At 40.8% G+C, this 12,591-nt stretch overlaps 1 protein-coding gene across 4 annotated transcripts in view; it reads right to left on the bottom strand.

The window, feature by feature from the left end:
- The window catches only part of Slc5a12 (solute carrier family 5 member 12), a 50,046-nt gene that overhangs the window by 26,015 nt on the left and 11,440 nt on the right, over window positions 1-12,591 (bottom strand). For all 4 annotated transcript variants that reach the window (XR_015683175.1, NM_001108588.1, XM_087653298.1 and 1 more), the window contains 4 exon segments: window positions 6,598-6,649; window positions 5,699-5,766; window positions 1,060-1,214; window positions 820-960 (listed from right to left, as the gene is read on the bottom strand). Coding sequence is in view for 3 of the 4 variants with exons in the window: in NM_001108588.1 (NP_001102058.1) it covers window positions 820-960; window positions 1,060-1,214; window positions 5,699-5,766; window positions 6,598-6,649 (416 nt within the window). In the remaining variant the exon portion in view is untranslated.

Raw genomic sequence — 12,591 nt, 5'->3', positions numbered from 1 at the left:
CTAGAAAATCAAACTGTGCCTATTCTCATATTCTGAGGTAAACTGTTCTTGTGAGAGCCACAGCAGCCACATAACCATGGCCTTACATTTTATACGTCTTACATGTCTCCTTAGAAATGCTAAGGTTGGCAACATGCGTTAGAGAATCCTGAAGCATAGAATTAGCAGAGGGTTAACTTTGGCTGATTTGCAAATGTAAAGTGAAGCTTGATTTGTTCCATTTTTCTAAGTATCTACATTTAGGGAAACAGAAGCTTAAGGTAAAGCTATGAGAAGGCGGTAAGCAAAGAACTAGGGCTTCTCATTGGGATGAATGAGTAAGCAAGGTGGTAATCAATAGCATGCATGTATTCCTTGCTTTCTTCTGTGTTTGTACTGTAAAAGCCTCTGGCCTGTATTCCCTCAATGGTGCCATAGCCATATTTGAAATGAAGCTGCCTAATTTATCAGTTACCATGTTTTTCAAATTAACGATTTAAACTGTCAACGTACGTCTCAATTAACCTCCAAAAAAAAAAAAAATAAGCTATAGCCAAGGATAACACACAATGAATCAAAATGACCAGGGCCACCTTGCCATGGAGACTATAAGCAAGAAACGTGATTTGCTCCTCTTCTGTACTGAATGCACCCAATCTAGTCTATTTGTTTCTCAGTAAATAAAGACAGAAATTAATCAAGAGAAAAGCCAAGCAGAGTATGCTGAAATGGAAATAATTTTTACTGAAATAACTCCTCTAGTTTTCACGTGCATGCATACTTTAATGACTCACTAAGGTAAAAGATAACGTAGAATTTTTTTCTTAATTGACAACTTACAGCTTAGCATGCTTTTCTGTTTTGCAAGAGATGCATCTTTGGATGGTTGATTGGTTCACTCCATAGATTCCAAGCCAAGTAAAAGTTCCTCCCACTGCAATTGTCCAAAAAGTATGCCGTCTGAGAGGATCTACATCAAAGCTGTGACACAGAACGAAGGGAATGACAGTGACACTGTTATCATTGTATAAGGTCATGTAATTAAATTTTATAAAGCATGAAAAATAGCATTGGACATACTCAACAATGTCTAACCGGGATCCATTTCGTGCTTGTTCTAATACATTGTCGAAGCCACCAACATGATTTGATCCTTGAATGAGGACTGTTAAGAAACCCACAATCATGACAACCATCTGAAATGCATCTGTCCACACCACTGCTTTTAAACCTCCCTAAAACAGGAAAAATAGTACAAGTTATTGAAAATGAGATCTGTAACCCCTCCAACTCAGACATTCTTCCCACTACTGGATCACATATGAATTCATTTTGAGCTGTTACTGAACATCTCTTAAAGGTAAAGTCCTGGGTTTAATATATCAATAAAATAGTAAGTGAAGAAGAGAGGTCCCCATGAAATAATTGTATGAGTTTTTAAGATTAATGATAGAATAGGAAATTAAGAATAAACACAAACCTTTACTTTAAAGTGTGGGAAGAGTAATGAAAGATGAGTTACTTTTGAGAAGTACAGTAGAGTAATGACCCGGTCTGAGGAAGTGACATTAGGTTAAATTCTGAAGAATGAATAAAAATTTATGAGGTTCCACACCAAATTGAGATGATGTCCAGGGGATACGAAGATAAAATAAATGTAGGTTTCTTGGAAATAAAGGAACCCTGGGAGCTGCAAATGTGGAATGTGGATAGAGCAAAAGGCACATTGGTAAATTTTCTGGAAGTCAGAATGGATATATTTAGATAAGACCATTTAAATAATTCCCCAAGGACAATGGGAGCCATACAATGAGATTTGTTTACCAGAACCCATTGGTGAGGTACTATGAATTAAAAGGCCGCCATAGATTAGAAAATTCCAAGTTATTCTTGATACCCAAAATAATCAGTGGTTTGAAGCAGGGCAGAAAAGGAAAAAGAACTCCGTGGTTTTTGAGAGATATTCAAGAGATAAGATTCTCATAGTGCACGAAATACAGAAGAGGAAGTAATGAAAAAATTCAGTGCACACACACAGGTCCAGCTGGACAAATTTAGAGTTTTAATGAACTATTGATTGAGACAAACAGTGAGACCAAGTCACAGAGAGACAGAAGACAAAGACAGACACACACACTTCTTAGGTAGCAGCTAAGAAGGAATAAATATCAGTTTCTACATATATGAGCAGTGAGGAGTTTTAAAATCAGCAAAATGGTTAGACAAACCAGAGTTTCAGAAAGTTTACTTAAATAGTTAAGTTCACCATAATTATTAAGCAAGAAATTAAAGCAGTGAATATGGCAAAAATGCCTCTCTTGTAGAGGAGAGGGCAGGAAGAAAACAATGTCCTTATTCCTTTACGGGGGTCCTAAATTAACTGAAGAATTAATGAGATTACGGCTGTGTTCTTTTCTTCCTGAGTTTTAAAAGTTCCACAAGTGATTCTAATGTAGAGTTCTTGCTGAAAACACGTGGGCAGAAAAGAAAGAGAAAAATGAGAGTTTGGTTGTAGCATTTCATCACTTGAGTCCCCCAGGACCATCATGAACATGGCAAAGGCAATTAGGGAAAAATTAAAAGAAGTGGCATATAAGTGTGTTTTGCAAGTGAGTAAGTGCCAGGAAAATGAAAGGAGGTAATATTTTTAACACTAAAAAAATAGAATTACCATCCTGTTACTCCTCCAGAGTGTCAGTAACTTCTATGAAAAGTTGACACACTTTTCTTTAGTTTGAGAGGAAAAGAGACACTGGAGTTACCATTTACTTGGTAATTAAAATTAAACCATAATCTTAATCTGAATCATTGAAGTCTCCGCTAAAAGCACTGTATTTGTGTAGTTTTCAAATCATATTTTGAAGAACAATAAATCCCCCCAACCACATACACATCTCCAATATAGCACTATCTGATTGTCTTTAAGGATACTAAACTCAAGAAGCACAGTAACACACGCCTTTAATCCCAGAATTTAGGAGCAAAGGCAATCAGATCTCTGTGAGTTTGAGGCCAGCCTAGTCTACATATCAAGTTCCAGGATTCAGTGGAAAAAGTGAAACCCTGTCTCAAAAAACAAAAACAAAGATGTTAATTTGTTTCTGATTCAAACCTCAGTTTTCAGTATTATGAAGAGGAAATATTAAAGGCATCCATTTTCAGAGCATACTTAGCATTAGTTGTATAAGATTCTGCACACAACTGGACATCATCCAAGAGTACAGACTGGGAAATGTCTCTCTCTCTCCCTCCCTCCCTCCCTCCCTCCCTCCTCCCTCCCTCCTCCTTCAACCTTCCTCTCTCTCTCTCTCTCTCTCTCTCTCTCTCTCTCTCTCTCTCTCTCTCTCTCTCTCTCTCTCTCTCTCTTTCTCACTATTGTTTAATTAGTCTTCTTGCATTGACCACTAAATTACAAATGACCTGGATAGCAGTAATCATTTTTAAAAAGCTCTTCCACTGAGTATTTCCCAAGTGTAGTTCATCCACAAGATCAAAGAATAAAGAGAGTAAAATATGAAAGTCACTGCAGGAGAAATAATTTGCCTTTTGGGGAGGCACTGTCACTCTTGCCTAGCTAGACAGAAAAGAGATGGAACATAGGTTTAGTGGGGGTAAGGATAGATGAGGGACTTGGATACAGCTAATGAAGAATTTCAACTCCACACTAACAAGCTTGTTACTCTGAGAAATGGTTAAAAGCAATAATCTGTTGAGTCCATCAACATGAAAAAATGCTGGTTTTAGGCATATAGACTGTGTAACAAAGATTGGCAGGACAGAGTTGGTTCAAGTGACTATTGAAACATACAGACTTATTCCTACTTACTTTTGAGTTTTTCTTATTCTGTCAATACCTATTTTCCTATTCTCTTGTTTAGATACCTTGAGATGCTTTATTTAAACTCCACTTTCTCATTTTGGCTGTTTTATTGCATAGGTCCTCCTGAAATTTTCTCATCCATTAATGAATGTCAAATTTTAAAGAATACAGTAGTGTTCCAAATTCAAGATTTTTGAAAGTTTTAAATCTGATTGCTGTCTTCCTAACTCACATGTTATCACTTCATATTTTGCTGGGTTCATTCTTTAAACCCATAACAATACATAATAATTATTATGTTTTTCATATTTTATATTACAAATAATAATTAGAAAATGTAATAATATTACTTATAAACCACATTAAAACAACAATTATCAAATGCCAAAGCTTGAGATCCTTTCTATGAAGTGCTTAGGTAAAGAACTGTTTCACATTTCAGAGTCTTTACAGATTGGGGAAGGTTCATATAGAATTGATGATGGAGTTATTAGTAACATTTAAGTACAATATCTGAGATGTTCTAAAGTCTAAAACATTTTGAGCATCCTGCCCACTCATAATAAATGTAAGATTTGGATGGCATTTTGGACTTTTGGATTAGGGTCACTCGGTTTATATTTCCTTCCTTTTCAAAAACTACACTATTTAAGCCAGTCAGTGTTTCAATTCCCTTCATAGTATTTCCTTTATAATAATCCTTGGGGATGATTTGTTAGTTGTAAAGACTCTGGTTAACTGATACTTGGCCCCACACAGATAGCTTTGTTGGAAACTTAACTGTAATTTAAGAGTAGTGTTTTCTCCATCATTGAATATACGATTTCTCTGTTTCCAGCCTTAATAAATAATAGAAATTGTTAGAAAATCTGCCAGAAAAGTTCCTACATAGCCTCTTTTTACATATAAGCATAATGCCAAAGATATGTATAGCCAGCTATAATATATCAGTTATTTTTCCTTGCTATGGATTATAGACAATGTACCTAGTTGATAATAACTGGTAGTATAAGCAGAAAATTATATAATGATTCAGAAGAATAAAAGATTTTAATTGTGTGAAATGGGCATGGGCACAAAGTAAGATCAATAAATAAATATTTATTGATCTCGATTGTCACAACTATATAAAATCTATCAATACCACACTGTTTGCTTGAGAACTGAGAACTTTTATAATCAAAATATTAAATGTAATCTATAAATATGAGGCAAAACAACCACAGAACCTTTAGATATATCAAATGACAGCTGTCCTTGATCGTTCATATATGTGCATTTTGTCATTTTTCTTCTAGTATTTAGAGAAATTTAATGTTATAATTCCTAAGTATTCTTACGGAGGAAAATTTTTTTCAGAGCTTACAAAGGGTTACTTATCTTCTGATTAAGGAGAGATTTCTTTCACTAAATTATCTCCCATTAAACATGATTTTCTTGATGTCAATTTTATTCTTCAGAATAAAACTTTATTATTTTATGATTTTAATTGGTTGTTGAATAGCCTTAATTAAATTGTTCACCAGATACATTGTGCATTTTTTTACATCACATGAATCAAAGTGAGTTATGAAACTCAAGCCACCTCAGACTCCTGCAATGATTCAAGGCTAGTGAGATAGTCCCACCCTAAGCTGCTACCCACAGAGGCCCCAAAGCAATAAAGCTTTATTTTTTCTGAATAAGCTCAGAGCCCAAATTATCTTTTGACATTACAAAGACATCTAAGGCTAATAACAGTAACTTCCTCAAGAAACTATGACAGATAAGGCAATATGCTGCTTTCCTTTAGCTTAAGAATAGCAAATTCCTCCATAATTAGATGGCCTCTTGTTGGAAATGTATCCTTACCCCATAGTAGGAGGAAGTTCATAATAGCTTTCATAGCTCTGTACATACCAAACTACAATAGAATGTGCAAACGATTCCTGTTGCAAACACAGAGGCCCATAGATTAAAACCGGTCACTGCAAAAGAAGAAAAGTCATTACAAACCGTTAAAGGAAACGTCTCTGCCAAAAAGTAAGAGCAAAACTGGCCTTCTCAGATTTTTTTTAGCTTAGATCCTAGGTCCAGTTCTGTTGTTGTTTTTAGCTAATTTGCTGAGCAATCTGAAGCCACCTACACTAATTCTGAAATTTCTCTCCCTGTCATTTATTTGTAAAGGTCTATATGTAAGCATCACCCAGAGGAAGGACATGAAATTCAAGATTGCTGTTAATTTTTAATATTAAATTTATATTTGATGTAATTCTAGGCAATGCAGGAAATAATCTTGAAGCAGTTATTGAAGAACTAGTACTTTCCAGTTCAATTAATGTCACTGCTATGTTCTTTCAATATGGGAAATGTCACTGAGAAAAGAATCTTTTGTATTATTATTTTTCCTTTATTTTTATTTCTGGAATTTTGTTACCTTGAAATTTTGTATACATCTGAATGTAGTCATAGATATCTTTCACTCTTATGTTAAGATCTGCTTTATGAACTGGTCTTCAACACAGAAGACGTATGTGGAACTTATAAATGTACAATAGCAAATCTGCCATCATTTCAAATACTGGAAAACAAAACTGAAATAGCCAAACAAACCACACGCAACTTAACTGTGTATTTATAAGCAAGTAGATTTCCAAAGCAAAATCTAGTAATAGTTTTGTATTATTTTCGGTATTGAGTACACTTTTCGAGCTTCACATATGTAGTGACCACTAGAATATCTTTCCCACAAGGTATCAAATACATTTTCAAAGCTGAGAATTCAGAAATTTTAAGATGAAGTATGCCCAGTAACTCACCTTGGTTGAGAGCCAGAGCAGGGGCATAGACCACGACTCCCGTGTAGAGAATCTGTTGAAGACACAGGAACAGACAGAAAGTTGATGCAGGAGAAAGTCTGACTTGAAAGTTTTTTATTGACCTTAGCTTTTTTGTTTTTTGTTTGTTTGTTTGTTTGTTTTTTGTTCCTGGTTTCATGATTAACTTTGTATTGAAAAATAATTCTTGTTTCATACATCCTGAGAGCAATTTCTTCTCCCTCCATTCCTCCCAGCTCCTTCCCACCTCCCATCTCATCCAGATCCACTCCTCCTCCATTATCTTTTTAGAAAAGATCAGGCCTCCAAAAAATGACAGAGAGCCAAAGAGAACAAAACAAGACATAATAAGACAAAGCAAAAGCCCTTATATGGAAGCTTGACAAGGTAACCCAACAGGAAGAGTCCCAAAGCAGGCAAAACCAACCAACCAACCAAACAAAAGAAAGAGGTACATCTGTTCCATAACATATATGTAGAGGACCTGATGCAGACCCAGGTGAGACACACTTGCAATTGTCCCACTGGTGGAAATTAGTTAACTTCCATTTATTTTAAGCTGAATTCCATTACCTAGAACTATGTGAATATGAATCCCAAGTGTGTCCCCTGGCTTCAAAATGCAAACATGTAGACCATTCAACACGGATTGCCTTTTGTGGCAGGATTGTATCGATCTTCTACTTTGTCTGCTTGCATGTGGACTTTGACTGACGATAATTTTGGACAGCATGGGACAGATTGTAGCAACTCCCTTGAATTTGACTCTTAAACATTGGGCAGAAGTGAAGTCTAGGGCCCACAGTATCTCAGTAGAGGAGAAAAAGCATAAATGGGAGAATCTTCATACCTCGGAGTTGCCTTCCTTCAAGGTTGGGTGTCTAGCTTTAGGCTCTCTTTCCTTGACTCTTATTCAATTGGGCAAATGACATGTTTTGGGGGCAGGCCCTAAAAGTCGCCCGGATCACATCCCATATATTCTGGTTTGGGAAGATTTGGTATCTAGCCTTCCCCCATGGGTCAGCCCATGGGTGTCTGTTCTCACAGTACAGGACCAAGCCAAGAAGAACGTCCTCATGACGTTCTGGACCCCCCTCCTCCCTATCCTCCTAATCTCCAGCCCCACACTGCACCATCAGCTTCAGGCCCTTCCGCCCCGCCAGAGGAGAGAAAGGGAGCAGAAAGTCTGCCTTTAGGACCAGAGGGATCTGCACAAGGGACTCGCAGCTGGAGAGGGCTGGCCCCAGACCAGACAAACATCTTGATGCCCCAAGCCTATGGCTCCCCTACGATCAGGCCTCCAGCCCCTGCAGTATTGACTATCTTCAGCAGCCGACTTATACAACTGGAAGACCCACAACCCCTCCTTTTCCAAGAATCTTCAGAGTCTGACTAACATTGAATCTCTCCTCTTTTCCCACCAACCACTTGGGACAACCATCAACAACTTTTACAGGTTCTGCTCACCACTAAGGAGAAACAGTGTATTCTTCTCCAGGCTAGGAAATATGTCACTGGGGCAGACGGGCGACCCTCCTTTTTACCAGTAGATATTGATGTCTGTTTTCCACTGACCAGACCAGACTGGGACTTCAAGACGCCTAAAATAGGGAGCATCTGAAAGTCTATCGCCAGGCTCTGCTGACAAGTCTCAGAGGGGCAGCGAAATGCCCCACAAATTTGACAAAGGTGAGAGAGGTGGTCCAGGTACTGAACGAATCTCTGTCAGCTTTCTTAGAAAAGCTTATGGAGGCTTTCTGCCAGTTCACTCCTTATGATCCCAGCAGTGAGGAGCATAAGGCTACGGTTGCGGTTGCTTTTATTGATCAGTCGAACTGAGATACCAGGAAGAAGATGCAGAAATTAGAAAGGTTACAAGATAAGTCTTTGAAAGAGCTAGTGCTAGTTGCTGAGAGATTATTTCATAATCGAGAGACAGAAGAGGAAAAAAAAAGACAGAAAACAGAGAGAGCAGGAAGCTAGAGAATTAAGGAGAGAAAAGAGGCAGGAAAAAAGTCTTCACAGAATCTTGGCCACAGTAATTAGAGAGTCTAGGGAACCTAGCAAGGTAGTACCTGGCAACGGAAGAGAACCCCTGGCCAAGGACCAATGCGCCTACTGTAAAGAAACTGACCTAAAGAACTGACCGTTCAAGGGGACAGTGACAGTGAACCCGAACCCAGAGTAACCCTTACAGTGGAAGGAAAGGCCACGCGATTACTGGTAGACACAAGAGCATAGCATTTGGTCCTCCTGCAATCAGATGGGCCGATTTCTAAAAAGAAGTCCTGGGTCCAAGGGGCCACAGGAACGAACAATACACAGGGACTACCCGAAGAACAGTGGACCTAGGCATGGGCTGGGTAACCCACTCATTCTTTGTCATTCCCGAATACCCTTACCCCTTGTTGGGAAGAGACTTTCTCACTAGAATGGGAGCACAGGTCCATTTCTTCCCAGAAGGTCCCCAGGTTAGAGGCTGACAGAGAGAACCCATCCAGGTGCTGACTACGAAGTTAGACTCTTTGAGAATAAAGTTTATAGAACTGAAGATATAGACTGGTGGTTATAGAAATTCCCACAGGCTTGGGCTGAGACAGCAGGAATGGGAAAAGCTAAGAATCAGTCTCTAGTCCATGTGTACCTAAAAGCCCAGGCCAGCCCAGTCACCATCTGTCAGTATCTAATGTCTAAAGAAGCCTGAGATGGGATTCGGCCCCTTATCTTGTACTTCCTCCAATTGGGGATCCTGCAGAAATGCCAATCCGAATGAAATACTTCTCTCCTCAAAGTACGAAAGCCTGGGTTCAATGACTACCGATCTGTCCAGGATCTCAGAGAAGTGAACAAATGAGTGCACAACATCCACCCTACGCTCCCTAACCGATGTAATCTGTTGAATTCCTTGCCTCCCTCTAGGACCTGGTATACTGTACTGGACCTCAAAGACGTCTTGATGTCTATCCCTGGCCCCTAAGAGCCAAGAGTACTTTGCCTTTGAGTGGAAGGATCTGGAGTCAGGCATAACAGGCCAGCTCACATGGACCCTCTTACCTCAGGGCTTCAAGAACTCCCCACTATTTTTGATGAGGCTCTACAACAAGACCTAGCCACCTTCTGAGCATCCAATCCTCAGGTATCCCTCTTGCAGTTTTTAGATGACCTCCTTTTGGCTGCGTCCAGCAAAGAACTGTGCTTGGAAGGGACTAAACGTCTTCTCACAGAACAGGGGGAGTTGGGATATCTTGCCTCAGCAAAGAAAGCCCAAATATGCTGCCAAAAGGTCAGTTACCTGGGGTACCTGCTCAGGGAGGGGAAGATGGCAGAAAGGAAACTATGTTTCACATTCCACATCCCACGAGTCAGAAACAGGTTAGAGAATTCCTGGGCATGGCAGGCTTCTGTCACCTATGGATACCTGGGTTTGCTGAGATGGCGGCCCCTCTCTACCCTCTCACCAAGAATAAACAGCCTTTTGTATGGGGTGAAAAGGAACAAAGAGTTTTTGACACTATCAAAACAGCCCCCATGTCAGCCACGGGACTGGGGCTTCCTGATGTGACTAAGCCGTTCCATCTATACGTGGCAGAAAATAAGGTTATAGCCAAAGTGGTTCTGACTCAAAAACTGGGACTGTGGAAGAGACCAGTGACGTACGTCTCAAAGAAATTAAACCCTGTGGCCTCTGGGTGGCCTGCCTGTCTGAGGATCGTGGCCATGGTCTCAGTGTTGGTCAAGGATGCTGATGAGCTGACTTTGGGACAAGACCTGATAATAGCAGCCCCACAGGCCCTGAGGAGTATAGTCTGCCAGCCTTCTGATCATTGGCTCACAAATCCCCAATGACCCATTATCAGACTTTACTGCTCATCTCTGACAGGATTACGTTCCCACCCCCTCCCCCCCACAGGCCAAGTCCAGCCACCCTTCTCCTGGATCCTGACCTTGAACCTCCCATTTACAATTGTCAGCAAGTGCTTGCTGAAGCACATGGTTGGTGCAAGGACCTGTCTGACCAGCCCTTGTCTGACGCAGAAGAAACTTGTTTCACAGATAGGAGTAGTTACCTAGAAGAAGGGCAGAGAAGAACAGGTGCGGCTGTGATTGATGGGCAGCAGGTTATATGGGCACAACCTTTGCCAGAGGGAACCTCTGCTCAGAAAGCTGAGCTCATTGCTCCCACAAAAGCTCTTGAGCTAGGAGAAGGCAAAACGATCAATATCTACACAGATAGTAGGTATGCCTTCGCCACAGCCCAAGTCCATGGTGCCATCTACCGATAAGCAGGGGTTACTGACCTCAGGAGGAAAAGAAATCAAGAACAAGTCTGAGATTCCAGCGTTACGAGAGGCCTTGTACAAACCAAAAAAAGTAAGTATTATCCACTGTCCAGGCCACTAAAAAGGTGATTCCTGTATAGCTGGAGGAAATAATTTGGCAGAACAAGAAGCTTAGGTGGCAGCTTCCATAGTAAGTCCAGTGATGGTGGTCAAAGAACCCGAGTTGCCTGAACTTAGATTTCAATACTCCACTGAGGATCTGGCAGTCATCTCAAGAGACCCTGAAAATCGTTTTGATCAGAAGAAGAGGTCTGGGTGACCCCATCAGGTAAGAGAATACTGCCACAAGAACAGGCAAAAGCAATGATAAAGCAGGTGCATCAGTGGACTCATCTAGGGGTAAGCAAGTTAACTCAAACAGCCTTGAGCTCTAAATACCACATTTCAGGACTCAAACATCTGGTAGAACAAGTGGTTCACAATTTGTACCCTGTCAGAAGGTCAATGCTTGCAGATACAGAATTGACCCCGGTAAAAGAGACCAAAGGGACCAGCCAGGAGTCTACTGGGAGGTAGACTTCATGGAGATCAAACCAGGCAAGTACAGCTACAAATATCTTCTGGTTTTCATAGACACCTTCTCAGGATGGGTAGAAGCTTTCCCCACTAGGCAAGAGACTGCAATGGTGGTGGTCAAGAAGATACTAGAAGAAATTTTCCTCCGATTTGCAGTGCCCAAGGTAATCGGATCCAGTAATGGCCCTGCCTTTGTTGCCAAGGTAAATCAGGGATTAAATATTTAGAGGTCGATTGGAAACCTCATTGCATTTATAGACCTCAGAGTTCAGGACAGGTAGAGAGGATGAATAGAACTCTAAAAGAGACCTTAACTAAATTGACCATAGAGACTGGCACAGACTGGGTGGTGCTCCTTCTCCTGGCCTAGTTCAGGATCAGAAATACCCCTTCCCACTTTAGTTTGACTCCTTTTGAGATCCTGTATGGAACCCCAGCACCCCTGACCCTGCTAGGGGACGTTATTGAGCCAACCTGTCACAGTAATAATGATTTATATGCCAGGTTAAAAGGGCTGCAGGTGGTACAGAAGGAGGTGTGGTTGCAATTGGCAGCCACCTACGAGCCAGGGACCTCTGAGACATCCCATTGGTTCCTAGTCAGAGACTCAGTCTACGTGCGGTGACACCAAGCCCAGACACTTGAACCTCGCTGGAAAGGACCATACCTAGTGTTGCTGACTACCCCGACAGCCATCAAGGTAGATGGGATAGCTGCCTGCATCCACACATCCCATGTGAAGCCTGCTACTTCAGCAGAAGAAAACAAAGCCCAACTCAACTGAAGGTTCCAGATTACTGAAGATCCTTTAAAATTAAAAGTCATCAGGAGAACCGAGGATGAGGTGTCTCCTCCTGACAATGGTACTATATTTTAGTCCCTTTCCCTTGGGCCCAACTAGTGCCAGCCCTCACCAACCACATAACTGGATGGTGATAAATGACTCGGGAGACATAGTATGGAGCACATCCAAGGTCACCACACCCAACCAATGGTGGCCGGACTTCTTCCCTGACATCTGCAAACTGGCTATTGGGGCCACTGGCTGGGACCCTCAGATCTTCAGAAGGTTCCCCTTACCTGTCCTTCGGAATGGCAGGGCAGAAGACGTGCATGGGCA

This window comes from Rattus norvegicus, chromosome 3, assembly GCF_021556685.1.
Source record: "Rattus norvegicus strain SHRSP/BbbUtx chromosome 3, alternate assembly SHRSP_T2T, whole genome shotgun sequence".
NCBI lineage: Eukaryota > Metazoa > Chordata > Mammalia > Rodentia > Muridae > Rattus > Rattus norvegicus.
Note: the sequence above shows the minus strand (reverse complement) of the source record. Positions and strands in the feature narration are given on the sequence as shown.